The sequence below is a fragment of the Homarus americanus genome, unplaced genomic scaffold (assembly GCF_018991925.1).
Source record: "Homarus americanus isolate GMGI-L3 unplaced genomic scaffold, GMGI_Hamer_2.0 scaffold7626, whole genome shotgun sequence".
In the NCBI taxonomy this organism is placed as follows: Eukaryota; Metazoa; Arthropoda; class Malacostraca; order Decapoda; family Nephropidae; genus Homarus; species Homarus americanus.
This window is the reverse complement of record NW_024718273.1, coordinates 10987672-11008012: the sequence shown is the minus strand read 5'-3', so window position 1 is coordinate 11008012 and position 20341 is coordinate 10987672. Positions and strand designations below refer to the sequence as shown.

Below are 20341 nucleotides of genomic sequence, written 5' to 3'. Positions count from 1 at the left end.
TACATCAGTGCAGTCTATGATATCATGGGTCGTATACCAAACTGTTAGTACTGGGAAAAAGGAGAAAATGTAGTGGGCGATTTACTGTTGATTGAACCCGTCACACAATGCCAACAATGAACCATATGTGACCGTGATTGTGGGAATAAATGTCGAGAGTGAGAGAGATTACCACAAAGATAAATAAAAAATAGACAGACAGACAGACAGACAGACAGACAGACAGATAGATAGATAGATAGATAGATAGATAGATAGAGAGAGAGAGATTACCACAAAGTTAAATAGATAAATGAGAGAAAAACCTAATAAATATAGTCTATTTATGCGTACATGATTTTAACAAAGAAACACCTTTACTTACTACTTATTATATAAATCTTACCAATCAGTTTACGAGGACTTGATGAGCATACGATGAGTCTGAGAAAAAAGTAGTCAGTCTGGAGACAAACACACAAAAAGAGGATAGCCTGAAGATTAGCACCAAGCTTATTTTCACTGATGAATAAACACCCTGGCGCTTATCTGGGATGGGGGGGTAGATGTGGTTAAGGTTAGTTTAGGTTTGGTTAGGTTAGGTTAGGTTGGGTTTCCGATACAAAATAACATTAAACCTAAGCATGAAATCCACTATCAACCAAAAAATGAACCCGCTCGTCAAAAACAGATTCGAGATCCTGAAATAAATAAACCATTTCGTTCATCACATAACTAACAGAGGTAAGCGAAGTGGGATGGAATCTGTATGTCAGGGAGGTGCTATATTTTACACCTGCTGTCAGGAGTCCCCAGTGCCGTCGCGACTCATGTGCAGTTCTGTTACAACACGCTGCCCGCCCTCTGGTGTAACTGTACCTGGGAAATACCGTCAGATACTGTGAATTTATTGTCTCTTCCCTCTACAAAATCACTTTTTACTATTTACAAATTTTCCATATTTTTTTTCTGGTGTGTCATTAGCTAGTTTGTGTTCTTCAATTGCACATAATTTCTCTCATTTTCTATCTATACATGATAATTCGCTAACCGCTTATGATTTTTTCTTCAATGGTTAAAACACCACGAGAAATATATTGCTATGGTATCAGTGGCATAAATAAATCCTATAATCATTTCATTATCATTGTATTTGTGACTGGGTGGTGAGAAAGTGACATACATCTCTAGCTGACTCATTGTGTTCTGACCTCACTCGAGGAAAGGTTACAGGAGGCTTAGCTCCCTGGGATTAATTGTCAGTAATGGCTAGTGCTATTGTGAACAGGGCTGTGCCCTTCAGAGGGCCGAGTTGGAGTTAGAGAGGGCCAAGGAAGAAATCTTGAAATTAAAGGAAGTGATAGCGAGGATGGAGGAAGAAACGACACAAGGAAAGCCCGTGTCTGACGAAAACTCAGACGAATGGAAGGTTGTGAGGAGAGGGACGACCAAACTTGTGGTGAAAAAACACACCAAGATGGTGGAAAAACCCACCAAGGATACGACAACAACAGCTAAGTGTACCAACTCTTTCAGTCCTTTGATAGACGAATTGGACGTTAGCATAGTCAGGGACAAGGCTGACAAGGAAGGTACGAAAACCTTAATTGTTGGCGACTCCCAGGTACGGTACCTGGACATAGCTTTTCGTGGTAAAAATAAAAATAAGATGAGGGTGTGTTTGCCAGAAGCTGGGGTGGGGGATATAATGACAGGATGGACAATATCTTGTCTGGTAATGGGAACAAACCCATTATCTGCGTTAGTGTAGGAGGCAATGATATTGGCCGGTGTAGGAGTGAGGAGCTTCTTGATAAGTTCAAGACAGCTATAGAACGTATTAGGTCGAAGGGAGGGATCCCTATTATATGTGGTGTCCTGCCCAGAAGGAGAGTTGGCAATGAATGGTTGTCAAGGGCAGTTGGTGTCAATGGCCGTCTTGACAGATATTTCAAGTCAATATCAGTCCCATTCATTGACAACTGGGACAACTTCTACGGCAGAAGGGACCTTTATGCTAGGGATGAGGTGCATCTGTCTAGGGATGGGGTGGCAACCCTGGCTGGCTCTCTCGTGAGGGCAGTTCAAAAGATGCCAAAGTCTTTAAACTGCTAGGAGAACATATGAGCACAGGGGTGGAGGAGACTGCAGTTAGAGCGGGTAAACAAAGTGAAAGGTTGCAGATAAATAGTGCTAGGAATTATGACAAAATTAATTAGGCAGGGAGTTAAAACCTAAGCGAGGCAAAGAGAGGACTCAGAGCACGTCTACCTTAAATGTCTTCTATGCAAACAGCAGAAGTATGAGAAACAAAATGAATGAAATCAGGCAGTTGGTATGTACCGAAAAAATAACTTTCACCAAAACATGAACAAACCTAGACTCACGAGAGTTACTTGTCGAATACCAAATTGCAGGTTACAAATTATTCCACACCCATAGGAGGCGGAGTAGCAATCTATGTCAGGGATAATCTGAAGTGTGAAATAAAAAAGGAAATAAAAACAGAGCGGAATACAGAAACAATTTGGATAAAATTAATCGATGGTAGGGAAAAATTAATCATAGGAGTAATATATATGCCTCCTAATCTTGATAGAGTTAATGAGCGACTTATTTGGGATGAAATGTGCAGGGCTTCCATGCATAGCAAAGTCTGTATAGTAGGCGACTGTAACTTTAGCCAAATAGAATGGATTGACCTTACTGGTAACTCAGAATCAGAGGATTTTCTTGAAACAATCCAGCACTGTTTCCTAAGCCAACATATAACCCAACCCACCCGGGGTAATAATAAACTCGATTTAGTTCTGTCAAACAGAGAAAACCTCATTCGTAATGTCGAGGTAGGGAACGAACTTGCTAACAGCGATCACGAGGTAGGTTAGTTGTTTAAATTTCAGGGCAGCCATATAGGAAAATTTCACTAAAGTTACAGATTTCAGAAGGGGCAAGCTTTGATAGTTCCAGAAGACGCAGCTGAGAGAAGGAGTATCATGCTTGAGGGTAGATACATGACCTCACATGAGGTGACCTCACACAATGTACCCACAGGGGTGACCTCACCTTACCTGGAACCTGATGACGGTTGAGGATGTCCTGACTTGAGATCTGTAGTTTGCCAGAGTTCACAACAAATTTAAATAATGAGTTACTTAATGCACAAAGAAAACTCAGATCAAACAACAATGACCCTAAATGGATAAATAATTATTTAAAAAGAGAATATTATTGGACAAAGCAAGGCTATAAGGTAGGAGAATAAACCGTGGTGAAGTCTACCTCCGAGATTATTATTAGTTATTGGACGGTAGAGGTTTAGACCGAGATAAGAAGAGCAAAAAGAGGAATAATGAACTGAAGGTAGCAAGGGAGGTGAAGTCAAACCCCAAGGGATTCTATCAAATGTATCAAACTGAAACACGAGAAAAAATTGGACCAATACAGTCAGATACTGGCGAGCTAACTGATAACGACGGAGAAATGATCAATAATCTGAATAAATTTTTCAACAGTTTTCACCACCGAAAACTTAAACATGATGCCCTAGGCAACGATTCTTTACAGAGATAGTGAATAAAATAAATTAAGCTTGAGATAGTAGTGACTAGTGACGATGTTAGTAAACAAATATACAAACTAAAGCCAAATAAGTCACCAGGTCTAATGAGATATTTGCCGAATATTAAAGGAATGTAAGGAAGAGCTTAGTATGCCTTAGCAAAGTTGTTTTAACATGTCCTTAAAACCGGGTGTAGTACCAGGAATCCTGGAGGATAGCGAATGTAATACTTTTTTTTTTTTTTGAGGTGATTTGTAGGAATAATATTACCTACACGCGTACCTTAAGCTAAAATGCTGGTCCGCACTGCAGGGATAAAACACCAGCGTCTTTTTGGTTAAATGAACATCTCACCACTAATGTGGGGGATGCTCGGTAAGAAAACTGTAGGGTTTCTTGAAGAGTGTGGTTGGTGGTTAGCTTTCACAGCAACCTTCTCTGCTGTGATAGGTGGTTGTATGTTTCTCTAGCTAATTCTTCCAGGAACTCTATGGTAGTGCAGTGACATTTTTCTGCTCCGCTGTCACAGGTCTTGCACATGCGCTGCCCACTCACAGCACGTGCTGATACAATTATTTCCAAAAATGCATGGGTATCCCAATCTCAGTCGGTGGAAGTTGACTTTTTCCTTCTTGTTATATCCTTCATGAATGGTGGTCTCTGCAATTTCGTGACCAGATAGTGCCACCTGGCCGATCATGATACTTGTATTTAATCTTCTATGTTTCTCTATTTTCCACTGGGCAGTTCGATGTTATTGTGGTCTTCTTTATCTGCTCCTGACTGGGCGAATGTTCATCTCAATGTTTCGCTGTTCTAACGCAGCCTTGGCAGCAGCATCAGCTCGTTCATTCCCTGGGATTCCGATATGACTGGGCGCAGTTAATGATAACTTGCCGATATTGTGGTTTTAAACCTTGCAGTAGGCCAACAGCGGATGTTATGAGATGAATATTTGTCTCTAGACTCTCTGCATTGTAGTGCTTCAATAGCACATCGTGATCAGTGTGTATTACAATGCCTTGTTGACTGTTTATGGAAGCGTGTCTTAGGGCTCCAAGTATGGCAGCTAGCTCAACTTGCAAAGTAGAGCATCCATCTGAGGATTCTCCAAAGGGACGTGTTACCTCCCTTCTATAGTGAAGGCTGCTCCTGCCTTCGTACTGGTGGTCTCTATAGAACCGTCTGTGTAATACACTGTACTATTGTGAGATGTTAGAGCCTTCATGTTTCTCTCTGCTACCTGTCCGGAGCTAATGTGGGATACAGTCAGCCTTTCTTGTCCCAGTTTGTAGAATGTTGAAAATTGCTTTGGCGAGGGACTCCCACGGTGCTGAAGATGCTATAGTCTGGACTCATTGTATTAGGTCCTTTGCTGAGGATTGTGTCTTTCAATTTCAGTCGATTTACAGCGTCAGCTGCGTACAATATATGTTTTTTCTTGTCAAAGACATCTCTGTTAAGGTTCAGTGCTCGTAAGAGTCCATTCTTGATGTCACCCTCGAGCGCCCTGGTAATCAGTTTTGTTGCAGAAGCACGCTGTTAATCGTTCGCTCTGGTTTGGAGATGTGAGACCTGTCTCCATGTGTAAGTTTTGGTACTTTTGTCCACATAGGTGCCTTGACAATGGCTCTCATAGCGTTATTCTGGGCATCTTCTAATTTCGCTCACTGCCCCTCAGCCAGTGTGTTAGAGCCTGTGTCATAGTCTGTTAATGATCGAATGGCGTGTATATATAGCGTTCTTAGGACTACATGTCCACACCCACCTTGGGTCCTGTCATTACTCTCATCTATTTGACTCTCCTGCCTATTCGGTCTGCTTGAATGAGTTTATCTCAGTGTCCAAATTTGAGGCGTTTGTCAATCCAGATGCCCAGGTATTTGTATACATTGACCCACATTGTAGGGCAATACCTTGTATTTGAAGTTTGTCTCACCGGCTCATTGTGTCCAAACTTCATGGCTTTCGATTTGAGGGATTGATATCACTTGAGCAGAGCCTCATTCTTCACTGATGAGGTCTAGTGCTCTTTGGACTTTCTAACTACGATTTGGTTTCTGCCTTTTTACTATCAGTGCAAAGTCGTCAGCATAACACAACAGTCTGGTACCCTCCTGAAAGGGGAGCCGACACAAGTTCCATGAGGATGTTGAAGAGTTGGACTAGAACTCACTCCTTGTGTGGTGTGTATTTCCAGTCCTTGACAAGTAACTCTTGCTGTTCTGTTTGGAGATAGTCAGCAATCCAAGCCTGCAGGTATCCTTTTACACCTTTCCGGGCCAGAGTGAAAGTTTACAATGGCCTATTGCATTTCTCCCAGCTCAAATGCTTTTCTCTAGATCAAGAATACTACGATTTGCCTTATTTTGACCAATCGATCCCAGAGTGGCAAACTGTGTGCAGTGCTGAGACCTTTGGTGAATCAGATATTGTGGTGAAGTGGTCAATTTTCCAGAGGAGGTCGTGTAGGACCATCCTTTCGGCAGTTTTGCCGATGCATGCTGGTAGTGATATTGGTCTGAAATTCCGGGGGATCATTGGGTTTGGGAATAGGAACAATGTTTGCTCCTTTTGGCTGACGGGGTTTGCCTGCTGACCATGATGCGTTTATAACTATTTATGAGAGCAAGGATTTTAGCAAGTCCTGCATTGATGAGCAATGAATAGGTTATACCATCACTGCCAGGAGCGGTGTCTTTTGCTTGTTTTCCTGGCCTTCTGATTTCGTCTATAGTAAACAGACAGTCTGTAGTGTCAGCTTGTTCAATTGCATGTCTGACTACTACTTCTCTCTCAGTTGTACTTGCTGTAGATGAAGTCTTATTTCAGGAGGTAGTTGAGCTGATGACAGGCGTTCTGCAAAGTACTCTGCCAAGCGATTTGCTTCCTGTAGTGGCTGAAATTGGAGCTGGGGAGATCTGGGCAATTTTCCTGTTGCTATCCTGAAGTTTCTCCAGAGTTCCACTCAGGCTGGTGTGTGCATTAAGGTTGCGCACCACTAGAGCCATTGTCTTCCTAATTTTCTGAGTAGTTTGACGAGCATGCTGACAGCAGCTCTCAGAGTTTCTACACTCCCTCAGGGGAAGGGTATTGTCGGAGATGTCTTCTGAATGTGTTGATTCTGTGATTCTGTTCTCTGAAACTTCGTCATTGTAGAACCAGTAGTCTTTGTAATTGTCTATTTGTAGGGTTTGTTTTGGTATTGCTTTCTCTACTGCGTGTTGTATGGCACCAGTAAGGTCCTGGTGTAGTTGGTCAATATCTTCCTGCTGGTTCATAGTTCGAAAACCATTTTTGGAGGTTCATCTTGATATAATTTCCAATTTGCTTTGTGGTATTCCATCTGGGTGGACGTGGGAGGGAGGGAGTAGATCCATTCTCAAAGTAGTTGTCGTTGCAAAGTGGTCGCCGATTGGTTCATCATCCAAATACCCCACTGAGCTACTGGAACGAGAGCTCAGTGGAAGGACGAATAATGAGGAGCTAATGTTCCTCAGTATGTGTGTTGGTTCCGCAGTATTAATGAGGCGTTATTTCTGGAACATCACCAATAAAGCAGTTCCACTAGGAGACGACCATCAGGTTCATTCTTGTGGTCAGATTGATCGTTGGATGGTAGGCATTGGGGTCCCAGCAATGAGCACAAGCTCTGTGTTGCCTTGTGTCAGTAGTTCACCGGCTTCTAGTCGTTTTGAAATTTGGTAGGCAGTTTATAGATATTGTATACTACAAGACTGTCGTTTGCCAGGTGTATCCGAACAGCTTGTGCCTCTACTCCCATCTCCACAGTAGACTGGTTCTACTTACGAACTGGGGATGGTCGCCCTAACTGGAATCATGCTGCCATGGGAGTTGGGTTGCCTTTGGTACAAGTACTGTTGAGTATCAGGCAATGAATTGTTGACCTTTGGACATCAGGGTTTCTTGTAGAATAGAAGACATCAATATTTTTAGCTAAAGGCTGCTGCTTGGCACAGTAGCATACCCGTTTGTTGGACAGAGCCTTGCACATTCCACTGTGTTATCTTGAGATTACAAGGAGGTGGGCTATTCTATCATTGTCTCCTAGTCGCTGGTGCTGTAGATTTGCTCTCGGCGTTCATGGTTTGATCCTTTCTCCTCCTCGTCCGTTAGGAGTGGTGGCTGTTTCTTGGGCATCTGCTCTGGTAGGAGCAGGAGGTGGAGATCTCAGGTTTTTCTTCTCTCTTCAGGGTGTTGTCGCTCTTGCACTGTGATCGTGTGTTTGCTGACGGTCTGTGTTTGTTGTTCTGACTCTCGTGATCTGTTGCAAGGGGCTTGAGGTTTCCTGACAGGTGATCTCTTGGATGGCAAGTTCTTCCTCTTGTCTGATATCTGTCTCCAGGGCGTGAAGTCTGTTCCACTTGTAGTTGTGGCGTTTTGGGGGTGCAGTGCCCTGCATCTTTTCTGTGAGCTGTGTCGCAACTGCATTTATTATATTTTTCGGTGCTGGTATCTTGTTTCTGCATTATCGTAAGAAGAGTACTATCATAATAGTGATCATCTGTTTTATTTGTTCTTCGGTGAATGCCGCTTGTAGATTGGCGGAAGCTGGGGTGTATTCAGTTGGGTGGTCGCCTGAAGGGGAGTTTGCAGTGTCCCAGAACTGATATGGTGTTCTCCACAATACTGGGAGTGTTCTGTCCTTTTACTGCTACACAGCTGCGGTTGAGGAGTCCACTGGTTTTGTCATGGTTTCTGCATGGACTGATTTTGTCCTGGTGTCTCAATTTTGTCCTGTAGCCTGGTGAAGGAGATGCAGGGAAGGAATCCTCTGACAGTTGGGGCGGAGTGGGTGTTTGGTTGGCTGTTTTCTGTCACTGTTGACCCCACACGAATGTGCTCTGAGGTGCTTCTGTTCTGTTTTGTGGTTGAACTTTTTGCCATTGCAACTTTCATTGCTCTCTCCTCTCTCTGGGCATGATGTGCTCCAAGCGTGATGTTTGCACTTTCCACAATTTGGGCGCAGCTTATTAAGTGGTTCAGTCCTTGTGTTTCTGAATACACATTTCTGTCATGTGGCTTTGGCTGCAAATGCCACATCTCACGTTTTGTGGCACCTGGATTGGAGATGTCAAATTTCTGACATTTGTAGCATCGTAGTGGTTCTGGGACAAAAATGACAACATAGAAGTCCCAGTTGCCTAGGTCACCGCTTCTCTGGGACTGTCCCTTGATGTCCACTAGCACTTGTCTTGTCTCTCTGCTTTGTCGGACTTGTAACACAGGGCTCTGCAGCAGGTCACTTTTGAATGTTTTGTGACAGCTTCTACAGGTAGTTCCAGAGGATATCGTAGTAGGACCATTCTGGATTTGTTTTCTCTCGAGGGGGTCTAATGGTATTATCTTGATCGTCTTCCGTTGAAGTTGCTGGCCTCGCTGAGGGATCTTGGCTGTGTTGTAGTCTTGGGGAAAGTATCAGAGTCTCCAACTAGATTAGACTACACTGAACTTGATGTTCTTGTATTCCAGTTCAGTGCTACTATTACCTCGTATGCATTGTCGAACTCGGTTTCCTTGGGAATCTTGTACTTCATCACAGTCGGAATCGCGGCGATTGGGTGGTTCTACCACGGGTGGATTGCTGGGGACATATTGGCCATGTGGAGAAGTCGTCTTCCTTCCGAAGCCTCTTGGCATTTTCCTTCCATTGAGATTTACATCTCTCTCGCTCGTCTTAAATTAATAAATTGACAATGAAGGCTCACTATACCTACCTAGTTCCTCAGTGCCCCAGGACCAGTGCCGTAGCCAACCCCAACGGGGGGTCGTAGAGTGGTGGCCTGACCTAACGACAGTGACAGTTCCCTTAGGGTTCGTTAATACTGGGAGAAATCGGTGAAGGCACTAAGAATTGTGAGCAAAAAATACAGAGAAACAAGCAAGTCAACTCAACAGAGACGAGATATCCACATCAAAGTGAAAGTGGCGTGTGTGGCGACAGTAAGTCTGGCTAGGGGCCGTCGTGAGCAAGTGGAAGCGTGGCGGCGGCGTGGGTCTGGAGTAACTGCGACGTGCGTCTTCTCAGAGCGGTGGCTCACGCTAATGTAATACCGATTTTCAAGAAGGGAGATAGATCACTATCCTCTAACTACCGACCAATCAGTCTAACATCAATTGTAGGCAAATTCGGAAACAATTATTTCAAACTCTATTCGAAATCACCTGGAGAAGCACAAGTTCTTCAATGATTCCCAAGATGGCTTCACAAGCAGGCGTTCATCTAATATACTATAAGAATGATCGTGTGTCTGTGTCTGTCTGTCTCTTCTGGCTAGCCGAAATGGCACAATCGTTTTTCATCAAACTTGGTGGAAAAATCGCAAAAAAATCGTTGAGTGGAACAAACCTGGTCCCATGTCGATGGTTTCTGTAGGAAGACATTAATTAACCATTTTATTTATGCTGGAAAACGATGCAAGTCTACGGACTTGGTGCACCCTAATTCTCTGTACGCTGTAGGTCGGATGGTTGCGTGCTAATAAAGCACGTTCAAACTTTTCCAGCACGGGACGCGATCACTTGTCTAACTAATCTATTAACATTCTTTTCATCTTTTTCGATTCACTGGACGAGGCACAATTATGATGTGGTATATCTCGACTTTAAAGAAGCACTTCGACAGAGTCCCCACGAAAGACTAATTAGAAAAGTGGAGCCATGGCATTAAAGGTGACATCCTTAAATGGATTAGGGCGTGGTTACAGGACGAAACAGCAGTGAGCATTAACGGCACTAAGTCCCATTGGAGCGTCACAAGTGGAGTTCCCCAAGGCTCAGTACTTGGACCATTATTATTTATTATATACATAAACGACATAGATATCGGCTTGACAGCAACATAAGTAAATTTGCTGATGACACTAAAATAGGACGTGTTCTCAAATCTGACGAGGACTCGGCAAAACTACAGGAAGATCTAAAATTTTCGAATGGTCTGAAAAATGGCAGATGAAATTCAACGTTGACAAATGTAAAGTACTCAGTATAGGAGATGTAAACAGGGAAACCAGATACTAGATGAACAACGATGTTATTGAGAAATCCGACTGCAAGAAAGATTTAGGAGTAATGATAAGCAGGAATCTTAAGCCAAGTAAGCAATGTGTATTTGCTCGAAACAAGCTAATAAAGTACTTGGGTTCATACAAAGGAGTGTTAGTTACAAGACTAGCGAGGTCATTTTAAAACTATATCTCGCGCTGCTGAGACCTCACTTGGATTACGCAGTTCAATTCTGGTCACCGTATTACAGAATGGCATATAGAATCCTTGGAAAGAATTCAGAGGAGAATGACAAGACTAATCCCGGGCATTAGGAACCTTGAGTATAGAGACAGGTTAAAGCATCTTAATTTGCACTCCCTTGAGAGACGTAGATGAGGGACGATATGATAGAGGTGTATAAATGGAAGTCAGGGCTGAACAAAGCTGACATTACAAAGGTACTCAAACTATTCAAGCAGGAGCGAACTCGTAACAATGGTTTTAAATTAGACAAATTTAGATTAAGGCGAGAATAAGATAAATATTTGTTTGGAAATAGAGTAGTGGACGAGTGGAACAAGTTAACAAATATCATTATCAACTCGAATACGCTGGATAGCTTCACACATAGGTTGGATGGATATATGAGGAATAAGGGTTTGGTGTAAATGGGACTGCCCAGTATGGGTCTGCTCCAGTTTCCTCCATTCATATGTTTTTATGTTCTTTTGTTTATTATAATAATAATGGTTGCGTGAATTTGTTTAAGGTGTCGAAGCTGTTACCAACACAACAACCACACCCTAAGTTAAAGAGTTGCTGACCCAGTGTCAAGGAATAGTCCGAGAAGACCGGACAACTCGCCAACTGCATTTGCTAACCATAACCCCGGAACACGATCTGCATATCGATTAACAACCTGGTTCCCAATTACTGCTGGGTATACTAAGGCAAATGGTGAAAAGAAACTTGCCCATAGTTTCACCCTGCCCGAGGATCGAAGAATGGCCTGCTCGCATACGAGGCGAGAATGCTGACCTTACATCACAGCTTACTAGGTGTTCGGTCCCACTGCTCATACTAAACGTTCATTCATCAAAATTATGATATAATGGGATAATCTTAAACGAGGGTATATGACACTTGAGTGTTTTATCAATAACAAGAAGACAACCATGAGTATTGAGTATTTAGAAAGTAATTTTACATTCTTCATTCTGGGTTATTAAACCAAGCGAGGAATATGTGGGACAAAGCCTTTATTAAGGACCACAGGAAACTTGTATAAAGAGAAGCACAGCTAACACAAGACTTACAACTAATACCAATGGAATTCTGTATAAAGAAAGGTTAACTTACAAGACTATCAACTGGACCACGAGAGACGTAAAGAAGGAGAGACTGTCAACTTACCGCCATTTCAGTTACTGACTTCAACATATGACAAACTCCCATCGAGGAAGAATATAATCCGCTTATGGGGTCCCTCTGAAAACTAAATCCCTCTCAGGAAATTCTACGTTTATACAATGCTGGGTCCTTAATTACACTAATGAATGAGTAATGTTTCCTCGAAGGGTCTCGTATCATTAAAGTTGGCTGTGTTGGCTTAAATGGAAAGTAATCCCCGACGTGTGTAAATGTTTTATCAGCGTGCACTACTGGCCTATGTTGGGGAAGTTAGAAGATGTTGGTCTGGTTGTGGTCGTGTTTACTTTCCCCAGGAAACTTGTGGTGAGAGGAAATTCTTGCTTGGTGTGCCCACTGTAACTATTTTTATTTTATATTCCCTTTACTTTTATATTCGTTCTGTTCTTATACCTTTTTTTCCATTTTGCGATTTGTTATTACTCTGCGCATTGTCAGATTTGATAACATGTACCGTTCAGTGTTTCATTACAGACACATACAGTACACACGCATTTGATCTAGTGGCGAGTCTCAGTGTCGTGTTTCCCAGGCAGTGACGTGTTGCTGGTGTGTGGACAAGAGGCAGATTCCACGCTCTCTGTGCGTAGTGTGCGGGCTCTTTAAAGAATTCTATCTCTCTCTCTCTCTCTCTCTCTCTCTCTCTCTCTCTCTCTCTCTCACGTCCACATGTTCTCATTAATTAGCGGCAACATCATAATTAACCCAAAATTAGATGCAGCGATACAAGACTCTAGAGAGGTCTGTTTTTTCCGTGATAAAACGGGAAAATTAATGACAAAATAACGACGAAAGTCTTCGTACTTCCCCCGTCGTTACAAACATCATTATAAAACTTTGTACACTTAAGGGGAACTAACACTAGATGTTAAACTCTAAAGTTCTCTCGCAATTATGAAGTAAAAACTTAACTATAGGTATTACAAAAACCCGGAGTGACCTTAACTGTATCTTTTAAGTGCTAATTCAATGTTAAAATTATGTTAAAAACTGTAGATGGTTGTAAAGTTTAATTTTTAAAAAAGTTTCTTGATGAAAATCAAGATTAAACCTTTGAACTCACCGAGCTTATTTTTCTCTTTCAATGAATACCAATGAGCAAGACGGAAAGATGACTACGGAATTACATAGATAGAGGCCTATATGTTACTTAGGAACTCCAGACATACGAACGAATCTCCATATGATCTTGCTATTTCCTATTTCTCCCGACCAACCGATCATCAATCTTGGGAAGTAGTTTACGTGGCCGGGCCTGACGTAATCCATCCCGTCCAGCACGGTGTCCAGTTACTCGTGTGTTGTCTTCTTGGTAAGACAAGAGTTCATTTGTTAATATAAGTGAGCTAAAAATGGACAGTTTTGACAGTTTTCCATGCTGAAATTTGGCATGGAAATGCACATACCATCGATAAGTGTCAGAAAGTTGGGATTTTGGGGATCGACCTCATAGAGATCAATCCCCACTCCCAAATGTAAGAACCCTCTTAAAAACGGGGGACTAAATTGAGTGATACTGTATAACATAGTGTACTTGCTATGTGGTGAAACTAAGGGCAAGTTTCACCATTTGTCTTAATATGCAATAATTGGGAATCTGGATGTTAATAGATTTTCGGATCATGTTTCGGGGTAATGCGGTTGGCGAGATGCCCTGTCTCCTTGGATTATTCCTTGACACTGGATCATACAACACGTTAACTTTAGGTGTGGTTGTTGTGTTGGCCCCAACCACCATTTATAACATTGTGTTTATTGTGTTATAAAACAAATCTGAGCCCCGAACGAACGATGTACGAAGGAAAGTTTAGAATGCAACCCAATCGTAACCCCCAGGACTTCCTTATAATTAAGAAACACGTTTAAATTGCAAGTTCTATAAGAAGCACGTCAAGAATTACGTATTTATGGTTGTTTACTTATTTAATTTTGGCTGTCGACAGACAGAATTAGAATTATCAGGAAGAGATTTGAACGAAGTAAGCAAAATGGACTTAGCAAAAAAAAAGGGAGGGGGCTTTATAAAATTGATCAGTTCGTTGAGTAATTACAACAATCTAAATATGGAGGATAGTTTGGAAGCATTTTTATAATAATAAGCTATTCATTATTATTTTAGATCATGAGAAGTTTCCAAATGTTCGCATATTTGCTTAAATAATGTTTAAACAAATATACTAAATATGCTAAAATTTAGAAACTTCTCATGATCTGAAATAATAATGAATAGTTTATTATTTAAAAATGCTTCCTTTAGTTTGTTTAATATTTATCCTGACAGTGATGCAGCCTGAAATAGATCCACACATCACAATCACCATTACATACAGCCTTACTTTAACAAATATCGCCACGTAAAATTGCGATTACGAGACCCAGGTTAGGTCGCTGGATCTTTGGTTGTCTGTACATATGTCTCTAGTAATTAGTAGTAACGGCTAATGACATTATTTAGGGAAATCAGACAATGTGTTAAACTGTGATGTAGTGTCTTGTAAAATTAATTCTTGCATTAAAAAATAGAGATACCATTTTATTACATGGACAAAACTAACTTTCATTTAGCACTTGCTATCAGTGGTAATACTTATGTGTTTTTCAATAATTATTCCACACAGAAGATGAAAACCAAGAAAGACAAATTCCACTTTCCATAATAATTCTGGTTTCTTTCTCCGGCAGTTACGACGCCCGCAGTGGAGACTTCTGGCGAGAAGGAAGCCCTAAGACCCGCGACGTTCGCTATGAAGGGCGGGTCTTCCTCAACCTGACGCAGCCCCAGCGGGTACACCTCAACCTGGAGCGCGTCACCCTGCAGGATGGAGGTGACTTTACCTGCCGGGTTGACTTCCTCAGCTCTCCTTCCCTCACCTCCATCGTCAAGCTCCACGTCTACGGTAAGTCTATTGCTCACCCGCACAATGCCTCCAAGTCTTGCTTACTGTATGAAGGCAACTTAGAGTGAAACAATTATTACTTGAACATTTGCCTGAGTAAGATACTGTCATGCAAACTCTATCATGTAATATCCTGTTGTAATGAACAGCCTTTCACTGACTGACACAACGTGGATGGTAGACAATAAACTGCGGGGAGAACAGTTGTAGTCAGTCATTTTATAAATGACATAGGTAGTAACAATACGAAGAACGGTATCCTGTCTTTATTATGGGGAGTCACGTGTTTATGATTTTGTTTTTTAATTCTTCATTGTCGTTCAGCGTTATGAACAAAACTATTTCAAATTCTAGTCACAGACTTGAATCTGAAACTAAAAGATAAGCTCCACATACAGAAAACTCAGCTTCAATATGAACGTTAGATATTATACTGTATATGTTGTTACGATCACTTCCCTCTTATATACTTAAGGCCTTCAAATCACTGGAAGGTCACTTAATACTTATAATTTTCACCCAAAACAACAAAGTTCCAGTACGTGGACTGTGACCTAACAGAAATGCAAAATGCTCCCATGGGAACTCTGCACCAAATGACCATATATATGTTGAGACATAGGTCACTTAGTGAAAGATGGTTCAGTGTTAATGAAACAAAGCTTAACTAAAAATAAACATGATTATTCCTTATCTTCCATAGTTACATGCCTGAAATAACACTAAGTAATATAAACACTCCTATCCAAAAATATTCAGGCATATACATGTATGAACCGGGTAAATACCATTACAAAAAAGAAGAAAAAATGAAATCACACTAACACAAACACTCTTACAAAATTTTATATTAACCTGGCAAATACCAGTCTTACCGCATAGAGCAACAACCAGAACCTCCACAAACATAGGATCACCCGAAAACCACCTGGTGCACCTCCGATAGAAGCAAGAAGGCAGTGGAAGGAGAAAAAAACAGGAATATCTGCTCCAAGTTAGAGCTGAGAGTAGAGAGAGACTGTCCCGCCGTTCCACGTTCCCCAGCGTAAGCATCAAAGACAAAAGAACATTGATATGCCCAGCATTCTCATCACGTACCCTTACAATCATTAATATCATTCTAAATATAGATCATACTTCATCACCCAACATAAAAGTGCATAAAACAATAAAATAATACTACACAGATCAAGTTATGAAATAACAAAACAATATATACAATAAAATACAGAAAACATAGTAAGTCATGTTACTTACGTTACCAAATAAAGACGGTTCCTAACAATGAACAGTTGAGGAAATGTGTTTCTACACCCCCTGCGGTATCCCGTGACTCCAAACAGCAACGTTGCAGTAGTAGTATCACTCTTTATAAATTAATGGGTATTGGTCGTGTAACGACGGATGTGTTTGGTGGATAGGTTCACAATACTGTAGGACTAGGTCATACAGTTTGGTCGTTTGGAGACATGGCTACCACAAAGGGTGTAGGAATACATTTCCGAAACTGTTCTTAACTTGTTTGTTGAGATTAGATGCTCTATGTATAACTGATAAAGTCTGACATTAGGAGTAATTGTGTAACATTATGTAATCTTTTCGAAAATTAGTTTGAATATGACAGATTGATAACTGTACCATCTGTAGCACAATATAATGACGATATACAACCCGAACACAAGAAAAAAGGTTGAGAGCGAAGAATACAGAAGCTCCATTTTGTCCGTGTTTGTACAGTCGAAGGGACAATAACTACATTGTTGGCCACTCACTTCTGCGTTAAAAAATATCAGCGTGAGTTATCTTCCCCCTCACTACACCCTATACCTCGTAGTTTCTAATTATCCTGTTTATTAATAACTTCTTCATTACAATCCAGTCAAAAAAGTTTCCTTACATGAGCCAATTTTCTTCTCCCCTTCCGACCACACCCTATAGACTTCTTTGTGCATGGAGTCTCTACCACCTCCTGTCTGCCTTGCTCTCTTGTTTATATACACCTTTAAATTCCTATGTTTTGACAAGGTTATGTTTACCAGTATATCTGTCTGTTTATTTGATTGGCTAAATGTTGTGTTCAGAGTTACTGTACGAGCGATTCGATTATTTAACTCCAAATTTTCACAATGAGTTCTATCATCCCAAAAACCTGATTTAAAATTCATAAGATAAAGCAGATTTCTTTTGATTGTTATTTTCATCATAAATATTGACCATATAATAAATATATCTGCTGGAACTCTTAAGGTGAATACTGCCAGGTGTCACCCTCAGCGAACCACTCATATTGTTATTCAGTAATCTTGTGAAATGAACGAAAATTAATTGAACTAATAACTAAGATGACGTAGGGTATTATGTCGTCAGTTGTGCTCTGTTTAAGGCTTAATAACATTTTTGAGTGATTTGTTTCCTTTGATAGGCGAGAATATCACAGACAGCACATAATATGTCTGGAAGACATGTAAGAACATTAATTTTTTGAGTCGGATAACACAACCTTGACCATTTGACCCCAAAATTCATTAAATATCTGTAGGACCCGATAGGAAATCTACCTGCCAAGTTATTATGACAAAGACAAAACTTTTTTCTTTCTGAGTCACAATCATCTTGACCTTTCTGTCATTCCGAAGGTCAAGACTTAGGTAAGATGTGTAGAACAAAGTTAGTCAGTCGCGGTCTGACCACGTAAGGGGACATTAACGGGACAGACGTGTGCTCATAGGTGCTCCTGTCCTCCCGATCGTCACACAAAGCCCTCAGTCTCTATCTACCCCTTCGCCGGCAAGTGTTGCCAGCGATGTGGAGGAGGGTCTAGGTCGACGTAAACGCCCCAGAAGAGGCGTCCCCTCTCTCATGGATAGAGACATTTCTGATATGGATAGTCAGATAGTCATAGTGCATCTCACACCCTGCAAGAGTCAGACCTCAGTGATAGTGACAGTAACGGTAATGTTTCTATGGGAAACACTTGCTGGAGTGGTAACACCAATGCCAAGGGCAGCGAGCTTCCCCTCGTCACCTCCTTTGCCAACCAACCATGTAAGCTGAATCTGCACTTCCGAAGGACTCAGGAACGGTTTAATTGGACAACAAAGTATTGGAGACAACACGGTCTCACCAGTCAATTCCGAAAAGGTAAGAACCGTAACTTTATCAAGTGTCAGACACCCGAGGTCTATGAAACACTCAGTACTGTTGGATTTGACGGGGTTGTCCTCATGCCTCCACCTGCTGATGCAGCGGAATGTTGCCACATCCTAGTTAAACAGTTCCCCCTATACGCTGAAGTCGAAGATGCTCGTAACTTTAATCCACGTATACTCAGTATACGTTGACACTACCGAGGAAAGACCCCACAAGCAGCTGTCATAGTTAAATGGAAGGGGAGGGAGTGCCCAACCACTGCTGATACCCACCCAGTCCTCCCCCCACTGTACGCTGAACCATATCACCCCGGGCCTGTTTTTTGTGTCATCTGCTCCCATTGGGGTCACACCTTCACCGCCTGCTGCTGACATGATCGTCCCAGATGTCGCTTCTGTTCAGGTAACCATCACTCCTCCGTCTGTGCCATAAAAATCAAAGACCACTTCAATGGAGGTGTTGTGGGCTATGTTGTTGACCCCAGATGTTGTAATTGTGGTGGCTGGCACAATGTTGACTCACGACAATGCCCCAAACGTCCGTCTATCCCAGGAGAAAAGCATCTCCGAAGGCTGCGTCAAACTCAACCTCTTCCCCAGCCTACCGAGCCACATCCCTCTGCGTCCCCTCTGTCTCCAGCAACGCCTTCTTCAACATCACCTGCCCCTGCCTGGCCTCACCTGGCTGCAACACAGCAGTCCCGGCCATCTCCTAACTCAACTACAACTGGGCCTCCTTTCCGTCTCTACTCTGATGCTGTCAGGCCTTGTGCCCCCACCGGTGCTCCCCCACAACCCCCCTCCGGTGACACGACACAGATCATATCCCTCTTCCACGAATTTACCAACCGTGTTGAAAAACTCTTTGATACACTCTGTACCTCCATCTCCGACCTACACCGAATACCCCTGCCTTCAGCTGCTACCCAGTCACTTAACTCTTCTGGTTTGACACAAGCTGGTAGCCCCTCTGTGTGCCCCTAATGCTCATGGCCTACTCCACCACCGTCTGGCATCACTGCTGGCGTGGCATCTACCGAGCCTGCCAAGGTGTGCCCTGCTGCCCCCATGCCACGTCCTGCCCCATCACCATGACACGCAGTGCCTCATTCTGTTCACCCATCGCACCTGTGGCCCATCCACTCCAGTTCTCCGCATCAATGGACAACCATGAGGCCATGCACGTAGACTACGTATCTACCCCAAGAAGGATGTTCCCTACCAACCTCTCGATGTCCTCATTGAAGCCGACACTACAGACGTACACGCCATTACAATCACACTTACAGGTATGTCCCTCAATACTGTATTGTCAATGCCTATGTGCCTTCCTCTACCTCTACTGCACCTGTCCTACCACAACATATCACCTCCATCCCCACCCTACTTGTGGGGGACCTCAATGGCCAACACCCCAGTCTCTGCTCCCAAAGACCCTACCCAAACACCCGGGGTAACTTCTGACTTTCTTACCTACAAACCACTGATGACCCTGTTACCAACACCTCTTCCCTCCCTGACCAGATATCCCCTTTCCTGGAGACAGGCCTGGAACTTGACATTATTAGGGACCGGCCACGCTTTGCCATAAACGATAAATTGTACCGATAATTTTCCCCCCACACACTCATCATTCTTTCACTTTGTGTAACTTGCTGACAAAACCCATGACCCTTCAGGCTTTTACGCCCTTAATGCATGAGTCATGAAGGAAAGCATGAACTACGCATGCTTCCCAGATGGGCTCTGTAAACGCTTTTGCACCAATATCTTTCCAGTGACAACTAGGAGATAGGTGAGAAAATGGAACTGGATTAAGAGATGACCAAGAGGTAGAAATACTCAACATTTGCTGGAGACTCTTAACTGGCCATGCAATAAGGGTCCTCAACTTTGTGTCTCGAGACTTTTAGATCAAAAAAGGCCTTCACATAAAGGCGAGGTTCCTATGTACTGTCATATACATCGGTATATGAAAATTGTTAATAACGAACACTGTCAAAGGCTTTGCATCTGCAATGGCGAGAACAAAACTGGGTTGAAAATTCCTGGCAACCGTTTTATGTAATAGTGGACCTTAAATAGTTCTTTGTTAGTTTCAAACAAGAACGTATTCACTCTCGTAATCCAACAGTGACGGCTACTGTAAAGAACAGATATAGTGCAGTGCATAATTTGGCATACACCTGAAGCGCATTTTTCTTTGTAAATGTTGACTGGCTTGACAAGGCTTTTGCAGATGACAGCACTTTAAGGGACAGGTCACCAAAATCAATATCACCCATTTTCTGTTCCATGCTTTTGCAGTGAACTTCCAT

General features: G+C 42.3%; 1 protein-coding gene across 4 annotated transcripts in view; it reads left to right on the top strand.

Annotated features, from left to right (window-relative positions):
- Positions 1-20341, top strand: part of LOC121859411 (hemicentin-1-like) — a 251339-nt gene that overhangs the window by 105808 nt on the left and 125190 nt on the right. For all 4 annotated transcript variants that reach the window (XM_042356203.1, XM_042356204.1, XM_042356202.1 and 1 more), the window contains one exon: positions 14660-14874. In XM_042356203.1, the coding sequence (XP_042212137.1) occupies positions 14660-14874 (215 nt within the window). The remainder of the gene's footprint in view (positions 1-14659; positions 14875-20341) is intronic.